Below are 26567 nucleotides of genomic sequence, written 5' to 3'. Positions count from 1 at the left end.
CTCACCCTTAGCAGCCTCCCTCACAGCCAAAACTGACCAGGCACACCCCCAGGCACCAACCAGGGGATGGTGGGGAGAGACCAGGCCAGGCTCAGGCCAGCAGTGCCAGGGGCCTGGGTGAAGAATGGGGACACTTTGGGGGACAGGGTACGTGGGGATCTGGAATCGCGGCTGGGGCACCCCTCGGGAGCGTCAGGAGGGCCCGGGGGTCTGGATAAATGCCAATCCGCCCTGAGACACCCCCACACCCATGCTATAGAGCTGCACACTTGCACATACAGTGCCACACACACTCCACACACACACCAGGGCAACATGCCCACTGACACACTCTCATCTAAACACAGCTACACAAAGCCACGCTCACCACACACTCACTGCACTCGCTGCACACTCAACTGCACACTCACCCACACCCATGTACATTCACCTGCACACTCACACACATTCACCCGCACACTCACGCACATTCACCCACACACGTACACTCACTGTACACTCATACCCACCACCCACACGCATACACTCTGCACACACAATCGCACACTCACCCACCCACATACATGCTCACTGTACACTTGCACACTCACACACGTACACTCACTGCACGTACATATACTCCCCCACACTCCCCTGCACTCACCCACACACATATACACTCGCTGCACACTCACCCACCCACATGTACACTCACCTGCACACTAACACACACATGCTCACCCACACAATACACTCACCTGCACACTCACACAGTACACTCATTGCACACACACACACTCATCCATATGTACACTCACTGCACTTGCTTACCACAGCTCTGCATATTCACTACCCACACTCACCACACATTCACAACACGCTCCCTGGCACATTCACCTGGACTTGCTCATCACAACTCACCACACACTCTGCTCCGTGCTCCTCACCTGCTCCTGTCTGGCCAGCTCCATGGAGGGTCCAGTCGGGAGGCTCCCCTCAGCTACCCTGAGAGCCTGGTGAGACTCTGCTCCTCTCCCCTGTTCAGTGCCCCAAGGGCCCCAGCCTGGCTGCCCCCTCCCCGTCATGTAGCCTGAGAGGGGCGAGGTGCAAGGCGGGGGGGGGGGCACCGGGTGTGGGAAAGGCCCTCCCCCACCTCCTGCCCAAGCCTGGAATGCGCTGACCGCAGCGGCCCAGGCCTAATCCCAACTCTGTTCCCCGCAGGGCCAGCAGAGGGGCATGAGTGGGGCAGCAGAGAGGGTGGGGGTGGGAAGGTGGGGGTTTTGGGGAACACGCTGGTGACTCTGGATGGTCCTGTGGCACCAGGCAGTCAGAACAGACCCCCAGATGGCCAGGGAAGGGTTGGTGGCACACCTCCCCCTCCCACCCTCACTTGAGCTTGGGCCCCTGGGAGCTAAGCTCAGGGGCCTAAAGGAGGAACCTAGTCTGGGCAGTTCATATCCTGACTACGCTTTTCCTGCAAGCATCGGGGAGAAGCTGCCCCTCCAGCTGTCTGAAGAATCTAAGAGGTGAAGTCAGGGTAGGGGGACAGGGTGGGTGACCTGTCCCTGGTGCTTGAAAGGAGGACCAGCTGGCAGGGAGAGTCCAGGGGATGAAGAGAAGAATGGGAGGGAGGAGGGGAAGGGTACAGTGAACTTGTCAACCCACCCCAGCCTGGGGGTGGGGCTCATGTGGGGCAGCGCCCTCCCCAGCCCCCACTGCCTATATCCTGGGCTTGCTCCACCTTCCCGCAGTAGCTGGGAAGATGGCACTGCAGGTGGGTGAGATCCCAGGGCCCAGGGTTGGGCCACACATTTGGGCCTCCATGGGGAAGGGGCAGAGCCAGGTGGGGGTCCCCCATCACCTGTGCCCCTCCCCATGGCTCTGGGGGGCTAGTTCTACCTTCTCATCAGACCCCAGGCTGAGAGGGTATGGGGAAGGGGCCCTGAGTCAGCCTGCTAGGCAGGTTCCGTGCCCCTCACCCCATTATGAAGGAAAGTCCTTAGAGGGACAGGGTTCTGGTGGAGACCACACCCAGGGCTGGGGCCTTCTAGAAAGAGGGTGACCGTAGGGGAGGGAAGCCATGGAGCCCTGGGCCTCCCCTCCTTTCTTGCAGTTCGAAGCCTTCTACTCGGGGGGGCTGGCCCCTGGCTGGAGCCTGCTGGTCCAGGGACAGTCCAACTCCAGAGAGGACAGGTAAGGGGCACTGCCCAACCCCCAGGCTCCCTCTGGGACCTCTAGGGGTGACTGGGCATAGGGCTGTGGGGCAGGTCAGCTGTGTGCTGCTCTCATGGCCCACAATGCCCCTATCCAGGTTTGAGATCAACTTCTTGTCGGAGTCAGGGGACATTGCCTTCCACGTGAAGCCCCGCTTCTCCAGCGCCACCTTGGTGGCCAATGCTTTCCAGGACGGCAGCTGGGGCCCAGAGGAGGTGTCCAGTGTCTTCCCGTTGGTGCTGGGGGAGCCCTTTGAGGTGACTGGGTGAGGGAGTGCAGAGGGGTGGGTGAGACTTGTGGGCGGAGGGGAGGCCCATGAGGGGATGGGAATGTGGAAAACAGGGAAGGCCTGTGGGGGGCAATATTGTGCCGGGAGGCAGGGGGGACGGGGAGACCCAAGGAGGGTGGGCAAGGCCCATGGGGATAGAGTGGGTGAGGCCCGTTGAAGGAGAGGCCCAGGATTGGGGTACACTATGGAAGTACAAGAACATCCTCCCAGGCTTTGCAGGGAGGATGGATGCCCTAGGTGGCTGGGGGTCCCTGTCTTTCTGGCTCCAACAGATGCCGTGGTCCAGCAGGAGCTGGTGGGGGGGAGCTTACTGTGGGTGTTTTCTCTGCTGAGTCTGGGTGGCAGCCCTCAGTCTCCCCATTCGAACAGTGGGAGCCCCTTGCCCTGGCAGCCAGCGACCCCCTCTTTGAAGAGAGGAGGGAGATCTCCCCACCTGAGGCTCAGAGTTCTCATGGTGGGGGCTTGCACGGGGTGCCGTGTGCTGGGGATCCCTGAAGCTGGGCCCCCTGGAGTCATACAGACACCGCCCCCCTGCCCCCAGCTGGAGGTCCACGCAGACGCGGCACACTTCCACATCCACGCCCAGGGGCTGGAGGTGCTACACTTTGAGCATCGCCACAGGCCCCTGGCAGCGGTCACCAGGGTGCAGGTGCTGAGTGATCGTCGCCTGGCCCAGGTTGAGCTCACCAAGAGGGGCCTGAGCTGGGAGTGAGGCTCCTATATCCCCTGGCCTGCCCTCCCTGCCCCACACTGCCATTACCTGGGACCCTCACCAGCCTGGGGGGGCGGGACTCACAGCTATGGGATGGTCCCCTGGCCTCTGCTCTCCCAGCCAGCCTCCCTAGCCAGGAGTGGGGTACACTGTCCACCCTCTGGCCCTGAGTCTGCACCCAGTGGTGGAGCGGGGCTCAGGCGGCTGCCTTGGGTGCTTGCAGGGACAGTGGCAACCGAGAGGAGCCGCAGACCCAGGAACTGAGCCTTGGCCACCCTGTGTCCAGGGCCTGGGAGCCCCCTGGGGGAGCAGGGATGGGGGAGGGGTTTGTGGCCCTGTGGCCCCCATTCTGACAGTCAACACTGTCAATAAAGTCTGAGCAGAAGCTTGGCTGCTGTGAGTAGGGTTGGGGTAGGGTGGGCACTGGGATGGGGTCCCTGAGAGTGACAGCATGGGGATAGTCTGACCCCAACCTTGTCTCCAGGACACTGGGGGTCTAGGGTGGGATGGGGATGGACACAGGGCAGTGGGGGAGGGGAGAGGCTGCCCCCTACCTCTGACTCCTACCCTCAGCAGGACTGACAGACCCTGTCACCCAGGGGACGGGTGTCAGCCAGGGTAGGCTTAATGTGAGGGTTCCAGGGCCCTGGGCCAGCCCTCCCCCAGGGGCCCTGGGTTCAAAGCCCCTTGTGGGCCAGTCCTTGTGGAGGCACGCACTGCACCCCCGAGACAGTCGCCCTGGGGGCCGCAGAGCTTCCTCCTCTCCCTGCTTCCCGTTGGGGCGGCAGGAAGGGTCTTCCTGTTTCCCTCGTCCCACCTGGAGTGAGACTTGCCTCTGTCCCCGCTGCCTCCTGTGGGGGGAGGGGTAGGAGCTGAGGAGGCCTCAGGCCACATATGGGGAGTGGGTGTGGCTGAGAAGAAGCTCCCAGCCTGGTTTGAGGTCCCAGAGCTGCCCCTCAGTGGCGGTGGGACCTTAGACACAGTACTTTCCCTCTTTAAGCCTCAGTTTTCCCATCTATAAAATGGGTGAAATGCCCAGACCTCACCAAGTTCCCTGAGACTGAATGAGATTGTGGCTGTGAGAGGCTTAGCCCCCACATGATGACTGAAGGGGGAGGCGAGATGGCTTCAGGGGCACCCACAGTTTTTCTGCTAGTTTTAATAAATAATTAGTTTTAATATTATCAACAATACATCATCTTTTTATCACTATATGTACTTATCTATAATCTGTATCATGTGTCATATCTAACTTATCTATCATCTACCTATCATCTATTATGTTGTTGTTAGGTGCCATCGGGTCAACTGTGGCTCATAGCGACCCCATGTGACGGAGCAGAACTGTCCCCACAGGGTTTCCTAGGCTGTAATCTTTATAGAAGCAGATCTCCAGGTCTTTCTCCTGAAGAACACAGGGTAGGCTCGAACCACCAACCGTTCAGTTAGTAGCCAAGCACTTAACCATTGTACCACCAGGGCACCTATCATCTATTTACCTTTCTCTGTATCTACCATCTATCTATAATCTATCTACCTATCATCTATGTATCTATATAACTATTTATGTCACTATTCATCTATACATCTTATCCAAGTATCTATGTACCTATCTGGAAAACTTGGTGGCGTAGTGGTTAAGAGTTTGGCTGCTAACCAAAAGGCTGGCAGTTTGAATCCACCAGGCGCTCCTTGGAAACACTATGGGGCAGTTCTACTCTGTCCTATAGGGTCGTTATGAGATGGAATCAACTCCACGGCAATGGGTTTATCTATTTATGTACCTATCTATATATCTGTATCTATTTTTTTTTTTTTAATGTATCTATCTATCTTAAATTGGTGATGTCATCACTTAGGATGAGGTTCAATAGGTACCTCACTTTCACAAGTGAGTCATTTAAAGAAAACCATCAGGCCAGTGACAGCACCAACAGGAGAGCACGAGGGTGAAGGCCGTGGACTTGGGAACCAGCTGCTTGGCCTTGAGTCCCAGATCTGTCCCTTTCTCCACGTGGGGCCTTGGGCAGGTGGTTATAAAATGGGGACCATCGGCAATGCTCACAGGGTATCACGGGGCTCAATTGAGTCACCCCAGGCGGAGGGCTTATAGCAGTGGCTAGTACTGGCCATGATGCTACCCACTGGGGAGTCCCAGGCAGTGCACAGCTCTGCCCAAACACCTTGCCCTCAAAGTTTCATAGATGGGGAAACTGAGGCTGGGGTGGTGGTGGAAAGCTACCCAAGCACCATGATCATGTCAGCAGCAGGCTGGGGCACAGAAAGGCAGGCCCAGCGGCCCCCCGCTCTCCTGCAGAGCTCCAGGAGGGGTCTGGGCAGACAGAGGGGAGACGTGGGGCTCCACCCCCAGGTGAGACAATGGCACCCAGACTCCAGCAGTGCAGCCTTCCTTCCTGTCTCCCTCACTTCCCCGCCCGAGTCCTTGGCCCAGCTGGCGCAGGAGCCTTCCCGCCCCCTCCTGTGGGAGGCCTGGCCTTTTGTGTAACTGGGAGGGGCTGGGGGCTGGCCAGGCAGATGAGGACTCCGCCAGGTCCCAGCCCGGGGAATTACTGGGGCAGCAGGGAAGAGGTTAACCAGTCAACACACACAGTGGGACACCTGGCTTGATCCTGATGCATAGGGCAGCCCATGGTGTGAGCCCATGTGACCTGGGCTGGCTGCTCACCCTCTCTGGGCCTCAGTTTCCCTGCAGGCAAAATGCTCCCCTCCTGGTAAAGCTCCAGGATAGCATTGCGAGGGGGTGGAGTGGAAAAGCACGAGAAAATTACAGGCTTTCCTTCCTTGTCACAGAGAGGGTGGGGTGGTGGAGCCTGGAGACAGACAAACTGGGGCTTCAAGAAGGAATTTTCCTGGCCTTTTTTACCTTAGGGTGGGGCCCTCACTGTCTCCTCAGAGCCCTCATAAGGCGTGGAATGCAACACCTATTTTACAGGAGCAGAAGCAGAGGCTCAGAGAGGCTAAGTGACCAGCCCAGAGCCACTCAGCAAGTGAGGGACGCTGGCCCAAAACTCCAGGTCTGACAGACCACACACACTCTCACACACACATTCTCAAATGTACAGGCATTCTCACACGTGCATACACGCACGTGCCACACACATGCACACATCACACACACGTACATCATACATGCACACACCCCACACGTATACACACATTCATAAACTCTCACACATTCCTGGGATGGTTAGGCCCGTGGCCTTCCTGATCCTACAGATTGACCAAGGGTGCCAGGCTCTCTGGATGGTCAGGGGGAGGGCTTGCGTCCCCACAGGGCCAGAAGGGAAATGTGACTAAATTAGGCAGATGGGGTGGAGCAATACGGACTGGTCAGATCTGCGGCTAACAGGAAGGCACCTAGCCCATCCTGCTCAGCTCTTCCCGACTCTGAACAGGGAAATCTGGGCCCGAGGTGGGCACATCTTTTTGATTAAAAAAACATATAATATCAGACAAGTATTTGACTGCATATATAAAAAACATATGCAGTCAAATATTTGTCTGATACCTCTGTTTTTAAACACTGGCAACTACTTTGAGACACAAACAAGGTATCAATCTGCAGGTAGCTGTTGGGGGGGGGTGGGGAATACTTTGACACCTCTGCTTTAAAACCAACTCTTGCCCCATTTTGGCCTCTGCTCTTCCGTCCCTCCCCGCCAGAAGGAGGTTACTCCCTGCCCAGGGTGAAGGAATGCCTCTCTCCTAGTCCAGCCCCTTCCTGAGGCCTCTGGGGCCCTGTGAGGAACAGACTGACCAGCAGAGGGCACTCCAGACATGGGTTTTCCTCAACTCCAACTCCAGGTTGCAAAGGCTCACCTGCAGGGCTGGCACAGGGCAGGGTCTGTATTCCGGGGCCCAGGGGCTTTGTTCCCACAAAACGACTGCGTGGGTCTGGGCCCAGAGGCTGAGGCAGGGGAACCAGGGAGGGGAGCCAAGGCTGAGCGTGTGTAAGTATTGCCAGGCCCTACTTGTCTTGCTGAAGGCAGTGATCGTTCAGTGGTAGAATTCTCACCTTCCACAAGGGTGACCCGAGGTTGATTCCGGCCAATGCACCTTACTTGCAGCCGCCACCCCTCTGTCAGTGGAGGCTTGCTTGTTGCTATGATGCTGAACACGTTTCAGCAGAGCTGCCAGGCTAAGGTGGCCTCAGAAGAAAGGCCTGGTGATCGACCTCCCAAAATCATTCAGTGAAAACCCCATGGATCACAACAGTCTCATCTGCAGCTGATCGTGGGGATGGCGAAGGACCAGGAAGCATTTCATTCCATTGTGGATGGCCTCACCATGAATCAGGGCCGCCTCGAAGGCAGCTAACAACACCTGTCTTGGAATAAATGCCACATAGACTCAAGCAAAGTGCAGCCTCCCTGACCCTCAGTGTTTTCTTCTGTAAAACAAGGTGGTAAGGATACAGTCCACGTGCACCCCACCTCCTTCCCCACTGAGGCAGTGAGAGGTCAGGCTGGAGCTGCTCCCTGCCCCTCCGCCCCCGCCCCGAGGGTGTCTCCAGCCAGCCCAGCACAGCCGAGAGCATCCCACCACCTGCCACAGCCATAAATTGGTGTGCCTCAGGGCCACCTGTTTCCTGTTTCCGGCTTAGTAACGGCTGCCTGTAAGGCTGCCTTTAGTGCAGGGTCCGCGAGGTCGCTCCTGCAGCTCAGTGGCCTCGAGCCCAACAGGGTCTCAGTATGGCCCGGGTGGGGCTGGGAGCCCATCTAGGGAAGAGGATCCCAAAGGGGGTTGACAGGAAGGCCCCTTTGTGATTCCTCTGTGCTCCCACGAGGTTTGGAAGGTGGGTGTGTGTCTTAGTTATCTAGCGCTGCTATAACAGAAATACCACAAATGTGTGGCTTGAACAAACAGAAATTTATTTTCTCACAGTTTAGGAGGCTATAAATCCAAATTCAGGGCACTGGCTCTAGGGGAGGGCTTTCCTTCTCTGTCAGCTCTGGTTCCTTGGTTTCTTGGTGATCTTCATGTGGTGTGGCTTCTATCTTCCCCCATCTCTGCTTGCTCACTTGCTTGTTTAATCTCTTTTATATCTCAAAAGAGATTGACTCATGACACACCCTACACTAATACCATCTTATTAACATAACAAAGACAACCCATTCCCAAATGGGATTATAACCACATGCATAGAGGTTAGGATTTATAACACATTTTGGGGGAACACAAATCAATCCATAACACTCCACTCTTTGGCCCCCAAAACTTCATGTCCTTGCCACATTCACCCTATCACATCATTCCAAGAGTCTTAAATCCACTCCAAGTCCAAAATCTCATTTTCTGAATCATCTAAATCAAATATGGGTAAGACTTTAGGCATATTCCATCCTGGGCAAAACTTATTTTCATCTGTGAACCTATGAAATCTAGACTGCAAGTTTTCTGTTTCCAAAGTACAATGGTGGAACAGGTACAAGGTAGACATGTCCTTTACAAATGGAAGAAACTGAGGTAAAGCAGGCATAATGAGCAAGCCCAAAACCCAGCAGAACAATTTACATCAGTTCTCAAGGCTTGAAAATAATCCTCTGTTCCTTGGGACCATCTAGACAAAGGCCCAGCCCTCCAGTCTCTGGGTAGAAGCTCCTTATCTCTGGGCTTCAGCTCCACCTTCCAGGCCCACTGGAATGGCAACTCTGCTTCCTTGGCTTTGGGCAGCCCCATTCTCCTCATCCATCTGAGTGGTGACCCCACTCCTATGGCCCTCACAGGCCCCAATCTTCTGCCCCTTGGGCATGGCAGCCCTGCCCCCTGAGCTTTGGGCAGTGGTCCCATCCCCCTGGCACTCGAGAATGGCAGCCCCGCACTCCAGAACAGAGTTGGTGAAGGTCTGACTCTTTGAAACCTATGAGGCCATGGCCCCACACTTTGAGATCTTGGAGACCATGGCCCTATCCTTTGAAACCAAGAAGGCTCTGCCTCTTTTTTAGTTGTTGGAGGGGTTAGATGCAATAATTTACCCTTCGCTTTAGAAAGAATATCTCAACATGCCCCACATCACTAGATGTCTAGAAATTTCACTGAGGTGGAAGGTGCCTGAATTGTTTGCAGATTAATTTCTCAACCTCTAGCATTTTTTAGTATACAAATGTTTTACCAGTAAGTCCAGAGTCTTTGATTCTTCTTCCTTACTAGGTCCAGTCAGTATAATGTCATCAATGTAATGGGTCGGTGTGATGTCTTGTGAAAGGAAAAGTGAATTAAGGTCCCTGTGGACTAAATTATGACACAGGACTAGAGAGTTGATATACCCCTGAGGTAGGATATTGAAGGTGTATTGCTGGCCTTGCCAGCTGAAGGCAAACTGCTTCTGGTGGTCCTTCGAAACAGGAATCTCAAAAAAAGGTACTATCCAGATCAACAGCTGCATACCAGGTACCAGGAGACGTCTTAATTTGCTCAAGCAATGAAACCACATCTGGAACAGCAGCTGCAATTAGAATCACCACCTGGTTAAGTTTACAATAACCCACTGTCATTCTCCAAGATGCATTTGTTTTTTACACAGGCCAAATAGGCAAGTTGAATGAGGACGTGATGGGAATCACCACCCCTACATCCTTCATGTCCTTGATGGTGGCAGTAATCTCTGCAATCCCTCCAGGAATGCAGTATTGCTTTCAGTTTACTATTTTCCTAGGCAGGGTCAGTTCTCGTGGCTTCCACTTGGCTTTTCCTACCATAATAGCCCTTACTCTAGTTGTCAGGGATCCACTGAGGAGGTTTTGTCAGTTGTTGAGTATATCTACTCCAGTTATGCATTCTGGAACTGGGGAGATCACTACAGGATGGGCTCGGGGACCCACTGGACCACTGTGAGATGAACCTGAGCTAAGACTCTATTGTAACCTGACCTCCATACAGCCCCACTCTGACTGGTGGGCCATAGTGATGTTTTAGGTCTCCTGGAATTAGTGTCAGTTCAGAGGCAGCCTCCAGTACTTCCTGAAAAGTCTGATTATTTCTTTTTACCAATGAACAGTCACCGTCATAAAAGGCTGTAGATCCCTTTAGGGAAGGCTGAGAGTAAGATTAACAGTATAAATTTTGGCAGTGTAGTGGGATCCTTCTTCAAGGGGAGTTGGCCTCCCTACATTCAAAGGGTTATGAGTCTGTAAACTGGCCCAAACCTGGGAATTGATTGAAGGGCTGTGACTCTCTATTCTGGTGATTCAAGTTAGACCGCTATTCACCTGGCCTAGAATTCATACATGTGTACAGGTCAAGTAAATATTTAGGAGATTTCCCATGTATTTCACTCCTAGGGACACAATGATTAAGTACTCAACACTGTAAGTCCATAAGAGTCAGACTACCCCGATAACTGCTTTGACTCTGCTATCCATTATGGTAACCACACCCACCTTGTCTTTGTTGATCGAGTGTCATCACTTGGCCCCTACCACCAAGGGGTCCAATCAGCCCCTTTGTAGTTAGGTGTCTTAATTCAGTTAAGGTAGTTCTCACTGTCAAATCTGACCTACATAAAATAGCAATCACAGCAGTCTTCAAGGCTGCTGGGGCTCCCTTCACAAATTTGTTCCTCACCATTGCAGTAAATGGTGTATCCTCTGGGCACTCCATGTGTGGGTCTGTGGGTCTAACCTGATAAATCCAATCTGACATGCCAATTTCCCTAAGCCTTTGGATATGTTCTCCTACCGTATATCAAGGCAGGTCTGGTAACGCAACTTGATTAAGTGTAGGCCACCGCATAATTCATGCTTCAGCGAACCAACAAAATAAACTATTAGATCCTTTCCTAACCTCTTGAGCTGAAACATTAAATGAAAAACTTGTGTTTAGCGGGCCCATATCAATAAACTCAGGTGGATCCAATTTTACGTTCCTTGCACCATTATCCCACACCCTTAATAGCCATTCCCACACACATTCCCCAGGTGTCTGTTTGTACATATTAGAAAAGTCAAGCAATTCTTTGGGAGTGTAGCGTACCTCTTCCTGGATCACACTTTGTGCTTCACCTTTTGGGGCTTACTGGGACTTAAGTCTAGTTATAGGTCTAGATGCCAAAATGGGTGGTGGGGATGTGTTGTGAGAACATTCAGCAATGTCTTGTAAGACATGTACATGCCTCAGGCAAAGCCCTAGGAAATGACTCAGGTGCATTCCTAGGCAATGACTCAGATGCTGCCCCGCACGATGGATATCTCAGACAAAGGCTCTTCAAACACAGCTGGATTAATCTCATCAGATGGTGGGAGGGGCTAATGATTTTCTTGGGGAGAGTGGCCTAACAGACAAAGATGGAGTAATCTCTTCAGATGGGAGTGAGAGGGCTGGTTCTGTTGACAAGAGTGATTCAATGGAATTTAGGTGCTAGCATTCCCAGCTTCCTGATTACCTATCCATATATCCCTATCCCAAGTTTCTGTATCCCATTTCTTTCCAATCAATGCCCTCACTTTAACTTCAGACACCATTAGAGACTGGGAATTCAGTTGGCGTTGTAATTCAGCCACTCTTACTGTAAGACTCTAAGTTTGGTTTTTGGCAATACCAGCTCTGTTACTACAAGAAATAAGGCTTTCTTTCAGGGCACAAGTGGCAACTTTGAGGTTGTTTCTGTGGCACTTAAAGCTGTGACTCTAAAGCTCTGAGCTCATATCTTTCTTTAACCACTTTGTCTAATGAAAGTAGGATCAACCAACAAGCTTCCTTATACTTCTCATTCTGACAAAACTGTAGAAAAGTGAAATATGCGCCCTCTCAGAGCCTTGCCTTTCACCAATTCTTGATCTATTGGTGGTAATATTTTGCATATTTTTATTTTCACTTCACACCATGGATTAGCAGTGCCCTCTTTACTACTGGAAGCATAGACATCATTGCCTTTAAGACTGGTCAGACTTGAGAACCAATTTAGAAAACTCATACTTACAATTCTGTTTATCTAGAATCACTCTCAGTACCAAATGTCTTAAGCTGGGTTCTCTAGAGAAGGAAAAAATACACACACACACACACACGCACACACACACACACACATATATAAACCGTTTACACATATAAAGTCATTTTATTGAGATAAACCTCTCTATCAAGGAAATGGCTCACAGGGTTGTAGAGGCTGGCAGGTCCCAAGTCTGTGGGTCAGGCCTCAGGCAGGAGGCTTCTCCTGACTTACAGAGATGCAGGGGCTGAAGAATTCAAGATCAGCAGGTCAGATGGTAAGCTGCTGGTTCATGGGCAACAGAGGCTGACGAACCCCAAAATTGGCAGGTAATATGGCAGGCTGTTGGAGCTCACGTCCCAAGAACTAAAGGCCAGATGATGACAAGCCGGATGCAGGATCCAGAGCAAGCAAAAGCCAGTGAGCTTTGCCAGAATGTCCGTATATATTGGATACAGGCCACAACCCATGGAGACTCCTCTTACAACTGATTGGCTGATCACATTAGATCACATCATGGAGTGATTACATTATATCACGAAATGGAGGATAATGACATCATTACATAACTGCTAAACCACTGTGAATCATGGCAAATTGACACACAACCTTAACCATCACATGTGACTTAACCTCAACAAAGAGGGTGGGGAAGAGAGGAGCTGTCCTTAGAAACTGGGAAACTATTTTGTCTAGATGCTGTAAGGTTAAGGAGAAAATCAACTGCATACAAACACTGTGCTCTAATTGGAAAATGTGTTTCTCACAGGGATATGATTTAGCAATTCTGAAAGTACAGCTACTAGGACTGAAGGAAATACACTGTAGATAATGGAAGCCAGGTTTCTCATGATCAGAGTTGTTAGGTGCCATGGAGTAGTTTTCAACTCATAACGGCTCCTTTGTGACAGAGTAGAACTGCCCCACAGGGTCTTCTGGGCTGTAAAAGCAGATCTCCTGGTCTTTCTCCCTCAGAGTCGCTGGGATGGTTTGAACCACCAACCTTTTGGTTAGCAGCCAACTGCTTAACCATTTCTGCCACCAGACCTCTTTCATGGCGAGATAAGAAGTAAAAAATCAGCACAGACTGGAGGAGACTGAAAAGACTGGTGCAGTGTGGGGCCCTTGGTTGGATTCTGAAACCCAGATTCCAAGGACCTCAATGGAAAACTGAGGAAATAGGAATAAAGCCTGTAGCCTGCTTAATAGCAGGCTTAGCTTCTTGGTTTTGATGAATGTACCATGATATAAACATACTAAGTAGCATGTTTATATCAGGAGAAGCTGGTTGGAGGGGAAAGAGGTGCTCAGTACTACGATTGCAACTCTCCCATAATTGTAAAACTACTGCAAAAAAAAAAATTAAATATGATCATCACAGAGAGGCAGAGGCCACCTACTTGGTCCAACTTGCAGGCACACATCTTGATGGTCGCTGTGGATGGTGCCCACGGGTGCCAGACAGGGGCACTTGTTCTATGGGTGAAATCCCCCATCCAAGCCTCAGTGCCTTCATCTGGAAACTGACAACATCCCATCTCTATAAGCCCAGGGTGCTGTGGGGAGGCCCAGGAGGCCATTTCACATGTGCAGACTGGGGAGTGGGGCAGGGTGTGAATAATAGTGAGGTGCAGTCGTTGGTGTCAATTATGGGACCAGGACGCTTACCCCAGGTCCCCCTTCCCGCCGGGGTCCCGACTGGGTCATTTCTGCAGGGTGGCTTCGGGAGGGAACTGAGAGGTCATGCTCCCCCCAGGCTCCTCCTCTGGGTGGGAGCTGTCTTTTCAGCACCAAGAGGCTAGGCCGCCGCTGGAGCAAAGGGGCCCAGGTATGCTTACACCCTCCCAGTCCTTGGTGCCATGGAGACCCCGGGCACCAGTAAATGAGCAGGTACTGGGGTCTCAGTGGACAGGCAACCAGGACACTAGGGGGGAATGGGGACCGGTGGGACAGGGGGTGGAGGAGGTACCCACACAGAAGAGGCACTCCCTCAGAGCCGCAGGAGGACCCACTGGGACAAGAGTGCAGGTGGAGAGCCCGAAGGCTCCACATTGGCCTGGTGTAGGGAGCTGAAGCTGGTGGTCAGGACGGTGAGGGTGCGGGGAGGGTGGTCCTCAAATAGGGGCACTTGGAGGCTCATGGGCTCTGTTGTTTCCTTGGATCACCCCTCTTGGGTGAGACTCAAAAGTCTCCCTTTTCTGTGCCCTCCTAGCCCCATCCTAGTGACTGCCAGGCAGTTGGGGGAGGTGGTAAGGAAAGAGATTCTGTGCCCCTCCCCCTTGCATCCTTCCTGCTGGATGGACCCCAGGTCCCCACAGGTAGCCTTGCTGCCCCTGGGAACCCAGCACACTGTACCCCTCCCTCAGCTGACTAGGTACAGGTTGGGGGTAGCCCCCAACTTGGCATCAAGTCCCCAGTCCTGGGTCTGCCCACCACCACTGGTTCTTCTCCATCTGTATTAGGGCTGCAGCTGAGGCTGGGGAGTGAGGGCTGGATGCCTCCTTATGCCCTGTGCACCTCTCTGGTGCCTGCTCACACAGGAGACCTAGTAGGTCCTAGGTGTGGCTTGTCCCAGGCAGTGAGTCCTGCACCCCTGCTTCTCCCAAACTCATATATCACTGAATAAATGATTTATAGAATCGGCTCTAGTGTGAGGTTACTTGGTCCACCTCTCACTTCATAGGATAGAATGCAGTTTCCTCTGAAGGGACCACCAGGCACCTTGCATCTTACATGGAAGGTGGAGGGCTTTGGGAGATCCTGCCTTTATTGCCCAGTCATCCTCCCTCCATACCCACCAGTTGGGGCAGAGCCCAGAGCCCCAGAGTAGCCTTCCAATCTCCTGCTGGATCACCCCACTGTCAGAGCCTGGAGGCCCCACACACCCACTACCCAGCTGCCTTCTGTGAACATAGTACTATCTGGTAAACATGCCTGGGCAAGCACACTAGAGAGGCCATGGGGAGAAGAAGCAAGGCCCAACTCCCTCAGCTGGGCCCACACATGAGCTGACCCACCAACTGACCACAAACACAGGAGTCAGCCCATCCAACACAGGCAAGAGCAGACGAACTGCCCAGCTGAGCCCAGCCCAAACTGCCAGCCCAAGGAATTATAACCAAATACATGGTTGTCATTTTAAGCCATTACATTGTGGGGTTGTTTGTTACAAAGCAGCAGCTAGCTGATACCGGGTCCTTCCCAAAATGAGATAGCTGGTAAGTGGCTGAGCCAGACATTCTGGTTCCTGAGCCCACACTCTTAACCACTGTGGACACATCCCTCTAGGTATATAGGCCCTTATCCAAATATATCCACAGAAGCACGCATCCCCCTACCCATATGTAAGTATGTCACACTGTGGTGGCTTGTGTGTTGCCGTGATGCTGGAAGTTACGTCACCAGTATTTCAAATACCAGCAGGGCCACCCATGGTGCACAGGTTTCAGCAGAGCTTCCAGACCAAGACAGACGAGGAAGAGAGGCTTGGTGATCTACTTTTGAAAATCAGCCAATGAAAACCTTGTGGGGACCTAGTTCTAACAATGGATTATCACATATGATAACAAAAGCACAAGCAGCAGAAGACAAAAGAGATGAATGGAACCTTATAAAAATTAAACGTTTTTTGTTCATCAAAGGGCATCATCAAAAAAATGAAAAGACAACCTACAGGTTGGAAGGATATTTTCAGGAGCCATGTATCCTATAAGGGTCTAATACCCAAGAAATATTTTTAAAAACTCCTACAATTTAACAACAAGAAGACAAGCAGCCCCATCAAAAAATGGACAGAGGACTTGAACAGGTATTTCACCAAAGAGGCTATTCAAATGGCCAACGAACACACGAAAAGGTGCTCAACATCATTAGCCATTACAGAGATGCAAAACGTAACAGGTACCGTGTCATTTGATCCTCACAAAAGCTCTATGAGGTTTCCCCCAGAGTTCATTTTTATGGATGAGGGGTCTTGGGCACAGAGAGGTGAAGACACCTGCCAAGGTCACACAGCATGTCTGTGGTGGAACTGGGATGTGAATGTAGGCATCTCATTTCAGAACCTTCTAGATACTGTAGGTCCCTGGGTGTCACAAAAGGTTTACGCTCGACTACTAACCTAAAGGTTGGCAGTTCAAACTCACCCAGCGGCACCATGGAAGACAGGCTTGGAGATCTGCTTCTATAAAGATCAGCTAAGAAAGCCCCATGGAGCAGTTCTACTCTGCAGCACATGGGGTTGCCATGGGTTGGAATCAACTCGGTGACAACATGTTTTTTTGTTTTTTGTTTTACTTTCTAGAAACTCAAGAGGCTATGGTTGGAAAATATATATATTCAGTGCTATTTTTATTGTATTTCTCCTTACTTTTTACTTTTTTAATGAGGTCTTGGGCTTGTAAGCATTGGTTTTACACATCTGACTTGGGGGGGGGACTCTGACCCCCATGGCTGGGGAAGGGTTGGCTACTTTGGGCCCTTGTAGGGGTCCTATGCTCATGCCCAGTCCCTGCTAACCAGGGGAGGGACGCCATCCAGACAGGCAGGAGTTGGGAGTGGGCACAGCCAGGGCCGGATGTTCCAGGCTGTGAGGGACCCGGCGTGCTCTGGCCAACTGCCTGGAACATCCTGGAACTCAGAGAGAGAAGGAGGCAGCCCCTCCTGGGAGGACCAGGACTGTGTCTTACAGAGGGGACAGCTCAGAGACTGGGGCATGGGAGGAGGGTGGGGGTCCTTGTGGCCCTGCCAGGAAGATGCTGCCAATAGGCACAGTGACCCCAGCCATGCTTGATTTCAGGACCCCAGAAACAGCTCCACCGTCCTCCTGTCACCCTCAAACTCTCTCCGAGAGCTCCCGTCCTTGGTGGTATGCATTGCCCTCCCCAACGGCCAGCCATTCAGGGCCCGTTAGCATGGGACTGGCTCCAGCCCAGGGACAAAGCCGTAACCAGGGCTGCGGGTCTGGTGACCGAGGCAGGCAGTTGGCTCTGCCATGGCTGGGGGGAGCCTTCGCCATGGTTACCGACTGCCCACTCTCAGAGTCAGGCATTGTTTGGCTGTCAGAGTGTGGCGAGTGCCCAGGAGCCCCAGCTGGCACAGTCGCCTTGGCCTGGATGCACAGCCGGTATTTTCCCACGCTCTAGCCTCCCAGCAGCCCTGAGAAGGTAGATGGGATCTGCCCTCGGTAGGTGGAAAACTGAGGCCTGGGGGAGAAGCACCTGAGGGAGTTAGGGTCAGCCTGGGCACAGGGTCTGTTTTAGTTACTGAATGCATTGAATTGTGTCTCCTAAAAATATGTGTTGTTAATCCTAAACCCTGTACCTGTGGTTATAACCCCAACCCCCCTACCTGTGGCTATAATCCCATTTGGGAAAAGGATTTTCTATGTTATGTCGATGAGGCCACATCAGTATAGTACATGTTTTAAACCAATCGCTTTTGAGATACAAAAGGACAAGATTAGGCACAGAAGCTAGCAAGCCCGAATGGGGGAAAGATAGGTGCTGTGGGGAGATCACCAAGGAACACCGAGAACAACCCTAGAGAAGCTGAGACAAGGATTTTCCTCCAGAGCTGACAGAAAAAGCCTTCCCCTAGAGCCCTCGCCCTGAATTCAGACTTCTGCCCTCCTAACTGTGAGAAAATAAATTCCTGTTCGTTAAAGCTACGCACTGGTGCTATTTCTGTTACAGCAGCCCTAGGAGACAAAGTCAATTACCTAGTAGAGTAGAACTGCCCCACAGGGTTTCCAAAGAGTGCCTGCTAGATTTGAACTGCTAACCTTTTGGTTAGCAGCTGAACTCTTAACCACTACACCACCAGGGTTTCTAGGGTAGCTTCTGATAGCTGCTGGTATTCCTTCATATGGTGTCTGTCTCCCCACCTCCACCCCCGTGTCTCTGTCTATTCTGGTCTTTTTATCGCTCAGAAGTGATTAGGTTTAGGATCCACCTGAGCTGGTATGGCCTCATTAACATAACAAAAGAAAAACTCCTGTTTCCAAACAGGGTCCTGCTTAACAGATAAAGGGCTGAGGACTTCTGCATTTCTATTTGGGGGACACAATTCAGTCCATAACACAGCATGAGTCGGGGGTTGCAGGAACCAGACTGCAGGGAGGGATTTGACCCCACTTTTTGATGTTTGACCCATGACTAGCTCGTGTAACAAGTCTGTGCACAGGTCAGAGGGTCTGTGATAGACAGGATCAGCCTGCCCCTGGATGCACAGCACAGGGCACGGCATGGCTGGGGATGGACGTGGGGAGGTCTCTCCTGATTGCTGCAATGTTCCCCATGAAGTAAGAAGTAAGGTCATCAGCTGGGAATGAGAAGGTGCTGGGGGTTTCAGGGAATACCATGAATAAGGCACAGAGGTGCACTCTCAGCTCACTGGGTACTTTTGCATAAATTATTTTAAAAAAGCTCCCTCCAGATAAGGTTGCAATAGTTAGTGTTATGGATCGAATTATGTCCTCCCAAAATGTGTGTCAATTTGGCTAGGCCATGATTCCCAATATTGAGTTGTCCACCATTCTGTGATCTGATGTGATTTATTCTATGTGTTGTAAATCCTCTATGATGTTAACGAGGCAGGATTAGAGGTAGTTACGTTAACAAGGCAGGATTCAATTTACAGGATTAGGTTGCATTTTGAGTCAATCTCTTTTGAGATATGAAAGAGAGAATGGAGCAGAGAGGAGAGGGACCTCATTACCACCAAGCAAGAAGAGCCAGGAGCAGAGCGTGATCTTTGGACCAGGGTCCCTGCACTGAGAAGCTCCTAGACAAGGGCAAGATTGATGAGAAGGACTTTCCCCCAGACCCAACAGAGAGAGAAAGCCTTCCCCTAGAGCTGGCGTCATTAATTCAGACTTCTAACCTCCTAAACTGTGAGAGAATAAATTTCTGCTTGTGAAGAAAGCCTTCCACTTGTGGTATTTCTGTTATAGCAGCACTAGATACCTAAGACAGGTAGGAAAATAAAAACAAAAACAGGATGCCCGACTATATTTAAAGTCTGTATGGTGCCGTTGTTAGTTGCTGTCGAGTTGGTTCTGATTCATGGCAGCCCCATGTGTACAGAGTAGCACTGTGCTCCATAGGGTTTTCACTGGTTGGTTTTTGGGAGCAGATTGCCAGGCCTTTCTTCCTAGTTCATCTTAGTCTGAAATCTGTTCAGCATCATAGCAGCACGCAAGCCTCCACTGACATATGGGTGGTGGCTGCACTTGTGGTGCACTGGCTGGGAATCTAACTCAGGTCTCCCACACGGAAGGCGAGGATTCTACCACTGAGCTACCATGCCCCCTGGGTCTTTGTTGTTGTTAGTTGGCTTCAAGTCAATCCCTGCTCACGGTGACCCCATGCATGCAGAGTAGGACTGTACTCCATAGGGTTTTCAAGGCTGTGACCTTTAGGAAGCAGACCACCTGAGGTAGGACTCAAAATAGGTAGGTTCGAATCACCAACTTTTTGACTAGTAGTCAAGTACTTAACTGTTTGCACCACCTAGGGACTCCATAATTACAGATAAATGTCGCTAATTTAAAAAATTTTAACTCAATTTTTTAGAGCAGTTTAGTTTTACAGAAAATTGCACAGAAGGTACAGAGATTTTCTTTAACTCCTCCCCCTCTGCACACTGTTTCTCTTATTATCAGCATCTTACCACATGACTAATTCTTTAGTACAAGTATGTCCCATGGAATATTTGGCACATACTTACACTAAAAATTATTTGTTGCTTATCTGAAATTCAAATTTAATGGAGTGATCTGTATTTTAACTGGCAACCCTACTACCAGGCAAAAGAGCTGAAAAAGCCTACTTCTCTGAGCAAACAAATGACAAACAGTTGTCCTTCCATCAGGTGGATGCAGCCCTTCATGGCAAAAGTTTGGCCAGTGGAGTATCAGCTAGATTTCAGCTCTCTGTTATCTAGAAGGAGCCCTGATGGTACAATGGTTAAGCACGGCTGCTGACCAAAAGTTTGGCAGTTCAAACCTATCCAGGGGCTCCATGGGAGAAAGACCTGGAGATCTGCTCCTGTGAAGATTAACCAAACCAAATCAAACCCACGGCCATCGAGTCAATTCCAATTCATCATGACCCTATAGGACTGAGTAGAGCTGCCCCCATAATTTCCAAAGCTGTAAATCTTTATGGAAGCAGACAGCCCCATCTTTCTTCCATGGAGCGGGCAGTGAGGTTACACCACTAACCTTTCAGTTAGCAAGCAGTGAGGTTACACCACCAACCTTTCAGTTAGCAACCAAGCGCTTAACTTTCATGGGGGGAAGAAAATCAAGTTCAAAGTTGCTGCAATGTATAACCTAGAATGTTCAGTTTTCAACCAAAAATTATAAGACTTACAAAGAAATTAGAAAGTATGACCATACTCAGAAAAAAAAGAGCGGTCAATAGAAATAGTCTGTAAGTGTCCTCAGATGTTGGACTTAGCAGATAAATGTCAAAGCAGCTACCGGCAGTCCTGGGTTATGAATGACATTTGTTCTTAAGTCTGTCTTTAAGTCGAATTTGTAGATAAGTTGGAATAGTTACATACAGTTCTTATATTTAGCGTCAGTCAAATGTCTGTCTTAGTATACAGTATATATTTTACCTTTCTATGCATATAAAGGAGTCTTGGTTGTGCAGTGGTCAGGAGCTATGGCTGCTAACCAAAAGGTTGGCAGTTCGACTCTACTAGCTGCTCCTTGGAAACTCTATGCGGCAGTTCTACTTGGTCCTATAGGGTCACTATGAGTCACAATCGACTCGACGGCAATGGGCTTTTTTTTTTTTTAATGCATATAAAACACTTAAGCGCTTCTAAACCGTGCAGTGTTTTCATGAGCATCACAAAGTAGTGTGTGCATTCGTTATTACAATTGTGTTTAACTCAAATTTTTAATATGATAGGCATTATAGCAGTCCACTTTTAAGTATTAATTGTCCGTAAGTCAGATGTTAATAACCCAGGGACTGCCAAGAACTAAAGAAAACTATATTTAAAGAATTAAAGGTTAAGTATGGCAATAGATCTGTTGCTGTCGAGTTGATTCCAACTCATAGTGACCCTATAAGACAGAGTAGAAGTGCCCCCATAAAATTTCCAAGGAGTGGCTGGTGGATTTGAACTACTGAACTTTCGTTTAGCCTATGAGTCGGGATTGACCCAACAGCAACGGGTTTGGTTTTGTTTGGTTATGACACCAGATACTTTCAATACCCATTACCATCGAGTTGATTCTGACTCATAGCGACACTATAGGACAGAGTAGCACTGCCCCATAGAGTTTTCAAGGAGTGCCTGGTGGATTCGAATTGCCGACCCTTTGGTTAGCAGCTGTAGCCCTAAACCACTATGCTACCAGGGTATAGATACTCTCAATAAGGAGACAGAAATTAAAAGAAAAGAACCAAGTGAATATTCTGGAACTGAAAAGCACAATAACTGAAATGAAAAAGTCCACAACTTCCCAGTATAGTTATATCCTCATTTTGGTTAGATAAATATTCAGGGTTTATGTTAGTATCATATAAATGCTATTCACAGCTGAGCCACATAGTACACTAAGAATGTGTCTTGTTTGTTTTTGTTTTTTTCATTAGCTTAGTTGAACCTACTTTTTGCTAATCAATTTCAAATTATTTCCAAATTGTTCAACTCTCCTCTCAGACATTCAGACCCATCTGATTGCCTTTATTTTCACCTTCCTACAGAGTCACTCCAGAAGCCACCTGGTCTGTCCTAGTTGGGGCTGGGAGCTCTCCACTGCTGCTGCATCACTGTCAGCCTGAAACCTCCCTTCATCACCATCTGAGGGGTTCCCTTCATCTCTGTATTGGATCTCTTCTTTCCTGTATTCCAGCTTTCCTCCTTCTTGTTTACTTCCTTGTTTTGTTGGAGCACATCCTCCAGGAGATGTCTGAGAAACGGTGCATGTAAAGTATATCACTTGAAATTTTGCTTACTTTCAAATCACTTTTTTCTTCCCTAGTACTTGATTGAAATCCAAAGCCCTTCTCACTACTGATCCTTAGATTGTGGCTTTTTTTTTCTTTTGCAGAATCTTCTCTTTCTTCTCAGGGTTCTGAAATTTCACAGTGATGTCTATGGGTCTATTCTCATTCATTGTGCCAGGCATTGGGTGGGTTATTTACCTTCATGTCCCTCCATTTTGATAAATTTCCTTGAAATATTTCATTAATGTTGTATTATTTTCTGTTCCTCTGCTCTTCCCCCTCCCTTCCCCCTCAATTTCCCTTATAGGTTGACAGTCTGAAGCTTTTTTGGATATTAGAAAGGAAATACAGTGCTTAAACCATATATTGGTAACACCTACATTGGAGTTTTGGGTAGCATTTATAACCAGACACATTGCTATTTCTGGATCAAAGTGTATAAATGTTCACCAAGCAGGATTTAAAATATTAGAGATTGCCTCTCAATAGTTCAAGAAATGCTTTGCTGCCAGATGAGTAAATAAATAAATGAATAAAACAAACCTGGTTTTCAGAGCTTTCTGGATTTAGGAATTGTGGTTAAGAAACCGTGGCCCTCTGTTCAGACTGAACCACCTGGACTAGTCCTTAAATGTTCTTAACTTTCCTATCCTATTTTTCACCACTTTTAGGGGCTCTTCTTTCTGGGATGGAGCCCTCGTGGCACAATGGTTAAGAGCTCGGCTCCTAACCAAAAGGTAGTTCAAATCCACCAGCTGCTCTTTGGAAATCCTATGGGGCAGTTCTACTCTGTCCTATAGAGTTGTTATGAGTCAGAATCAACTCGATGGCAACAGGTTACTTTCAGGATATTTCCTTTTACTGAGTTTTAAATTGCTGGCATTCTATTTTTAATTTCTAAGACCTCTTTTTTTAGTCTCTGAATGTTCCTTTTTAATAGTCTTCTGCTTCTTGTTATACTTGTAATCTGGTCTTTCACCACTCTACAGACATTAAAGATAGGTTTGGGGAGTCTTATCTTTCTGGAAAAGCCTCCATTTCCTCCAAGGGCTTTTTCTTGGCTCTTGGTTTTCATCTTTATCTTCCAGGCTGGAGGTTGTCCTCAAGGGTCTGGGAATTCTCTCTTGCTGCTCATACTTAAGAGTGGGGGCTCAAAGGCTGCCAGAAGCACGAGTGCGTGGCTGGGGGTGACAGGCAGTGCTGCTGGGGGCCATCAAGTTGGTGGACCTGTGCTTTTGTCAATATCATCTTTAGGCTTTTCTGTTGGGCTGGTCAGATTTCCCAGAGAAGACTTCTATTTCTTGAGTAGAGTGGAAGTCTAGTCCTTTCTGTTTTCTATATAGTACTCCTGTCCTCAGTGGGGCCTGGGGCCTCCAGTCTGGGCACCCAGTATTTTACCATCTCAGAATAAAAGGCTCTTTGATCATTTGCCAAGAGGGGGAGGGGAAGCTGCCTGGCTGCACAGCATGGTGTGGGGGTCTAGGCTCTGATTGTCTCTTAGTCTCAGTCCTACCGTTCTGTTTCCAGCCCCAGCCCCACTCCCACATGTATTCATTCTCTCAAACCCTCTGAGGATTTTGGAGTGTAAGTCAGGTGGTCCTGGCTTCCCCAGTGGGGTCTGTTGTTGTTAGTTGCCATCGGGTCAGCTTCCACTCATGGTGACCTCGTGTACAACGAAATGAAATGTTGCCAGGTCCTGCGCTATCTTCATATTCATTGGTATGTTTGAGTCCACTGGGGTCTGTTGTTGCTGGGTGCCATCAAGTTGTTTTTGACTCACAGTGACCCCAAGTGACACAGTAGAACTGCGCCATGGGGTCTTCTTGCCTGTAATCTTCATGGGAGCAGATCGTCAGATCTTTTCTCCAATGAAGCTGCTGGGTAGGTTCAAACTTCCAGCCTTTTGGTTAGCAGCTGAGTGCTTTACCGTTTGCTCCACCAGGGCTCTACTGGGGTCTGGGATCTAGTTTTCTAGGGACAACTGTGTCACTTACTGTTTGCCCTCTGGTTGCTGTCATACTCTCTCCCCTTCTTGTACTTGCTGATTTATGCCTTTAAACATACTTTATTACCAGCATCTTCGTGGGTTTCAGGTGAGTGTTTGATCCACTATCTTTACTCAGAAGTCAAAATTCTTTTTTTTTCATTTAACTTTGGTAAAGTCAGTTTTGGTTGTTTTTAACCTTGACAGATCCAGACAAAATTCACATGTCTGTTTAGATAGATAGGTGGTAAATAGGTAGATAGATAGATGCTATCTAGTGAACTCTGACTCAAGGCGACCTTACATAATACAGAACAAAACATTGCCTGGTCCTGTGTCATCCTCACAACTGCCAGTATGTTAGAGTCCATTATTGTGGCTATCATGCCAATCCTCTCACTGAGAGTCTCCCTCGCCTTTGCTGGCCTTCTATGTAACCAAACACCACGTCCTCCTCCAGAGATTGATCTCTCCTGATGACGTGTCCAAAACAAGCGAGTTGGACAATGTTTTGTTGTTATCCATAAGGTTTTCAGTGGCTAATTTTTGGAAGGAGATTGTCAGGCCTTTTTTCCTAGTCCATCTTAGTCTGGAAGCTCCACTGAAACCTGTCCACCATGGTGACCCTGCTGGTATTTAAAGTACCAGTGGCATAGCTTTCATCAACACAGCAACACGCAAGCCATCACAGTTCAACAGACTGACAGACGGGAGGCAGAACAGGTGTTTACGGAACACCTACCCCTTACTCCCCGTGGGGTGTTGGGAATGGAGGTGGGCCAGTGTCTGGCTTCAAGGAACTCATGGTCTCACTCACCACTCACGAGGGAGCTTTGATTTGGACATAAATAGGAATGTCATGAAGGGAATACAGGGACAGTTCAGATGAAGTCTTAGTTATCTAGTGCTGCTATAACAGAAATACAGCAGATGGGGGCTTTAACAAACAGAAATCTATTTTCTCACAGTTTAGGAGGCTGGAAGTCGGAATTCAGAGTACTGGCTCTAGAAGGCTTTCTCTGTCTGTTGGCTCTGGAGCGGGGTCTTTGTCTCTTAAGCTTCTGCTTCCTGATTCCTTGGAGTTCTCTATGTGTCTTGGCATCTATCTTACCCCATCTCTGCTTCTCTTGCTTCCTTGTTTAATCTAAGACCAAAACAAAAAAACAAACCCCTTGCTGTGGAATTGGAGCTGCTCCACAGGGTTTCCAAGGAGCAGCTCATGGATTCGAACTGCTGGCCTTTTGGTTAGCAGCCAAGCTCTTAGCCGTTATGCCACCAGGGCTCCTAATCTAAGACACATTCTACATTAATCCTGTCTCATTAACATAACAAAGACAACCCATTCTCAAATGGGATCATAACCACAGGCATAGAGGTTAGAATTTACAACATTGGAGAACATGATTCAATCCATAACAGATGGTAAGCAGGGGCAGGTCACAGCAGGGAAGGGCTGGCCTCTGAGCTGCCCCTGGAAGGTGAGCTGAATTTGGGTGTAAGGGAAAGGCAGTGAAGGCACTCCTGGCCAGGGGAATGGCATGGACAAAGGCATGTAGGTGGGGAGTTCGGAGTGCAGAGGGGGTGGCCAGTGGCTTGGTTTGCTGGGTGAGTACTATGTATAAATGGGATAATTAGAGGTGGGACCAGCAAGGGTGTGACCCTCATCTGGGCAGACCTTCGATGTCAGGCTGAGGAGCCCTGGTGGTGCCATAGTTAAGCTCTTGGCTGCTAACCTAAAGGTTGGGGATTTGAACCCACCTAGTGGGGTTTTTTGGGTAGCAGCTCCATGGGATAAAGACTTGGCAATCTGCTCCCGTAAAGATTATAGCCTCATTGTGAGTCAAAAATCAACTTGAAGATACACAACAACAACAACAAGTTTGTAGGCACTTCGGAGCCTCTGAAAGCCTGAGCTTGGAAACGTGTTCTCATCAGAGCTGTGTTGGACCAGGAAGAAGGTTCTGGATGCCAGAGTACAGTGCATAGGGCAGAGAGGGAGGGAAACCAAGGCAGGAGCCCCCCGTGAGGACAGCCCATCACCCAGGGGTTAGGAACTTTCTCCATGTGGGTCTGGGTGGTGGTTACACGGTATACGCGTATGTAAAAACGTACCGAGCTATGCACTGAAGACTTTGCACTGTATTGTGGGGAGGTGATACTGCAATTCCAAGGTAAATAATAATAATAATTTTTCAATGGCCCATGTAAGAAATAATTGGAAACCCGGGGTGGTGCAAATGGTTAAGCACTTGACTACTAGAGAGCAGGTTGGTGGTTCGAATCCATCCAGTGGCCCGCTGATCTGCTTCTGAAAGGTCACATCCATTGAAAACCCTATGCAGCACAGCTCTACTCTGCACACATGGGCTAGCAATGGGTAAGAGTCAGCCTGACAATAACTAACAACAACAAGAGATAATGAGAATTTAATCTCAGGAGGGAAGGGGGTGAGCAACTACTCGATGTTT

General features: G+C 49.5%; 1 protein-coding gene across 1 annotated transcript; it reads left to right on the top strand.

The window, feature by feature from the left end:
* The first annotated feature begins 1741 nt into the window (after positions 1-1741).
* GRIFIN (galectin-related inter-fiber protein) lies at positions 1742-3458 on the top strand. The gene is given in 4 exon segments (XM_049905065.1): positions 1742-1753; positions 2093-2172; positions 2291-2450; positions 3024-3458. Coding segments are annotated over 4 exon segments (687 nt in total).
* Positions 3459-26567: the final 23109 nt, after the last annotated feature.

The sequence above is a fragment of the Elephas maximus genome, chromosome 12, assembly GCF_024166365.1.
Source record: "Elephas maximus indicus isolate mEleMax1 chromosome 12, mEleMax1 primary haplotype, whole genome shotgun sequence".
Taxonomy (NCBI): domain Eukaryota; kingdom Metazoa; phylum Chordata; class Mammalia; order Proboscidea; family Elephantidae; genus Elephas; species Elephas maximus.
Note: the sequence above shows the minus strand (reverse complement) of the source record. Positions and strands in the feature narration are given on the sequence as shown.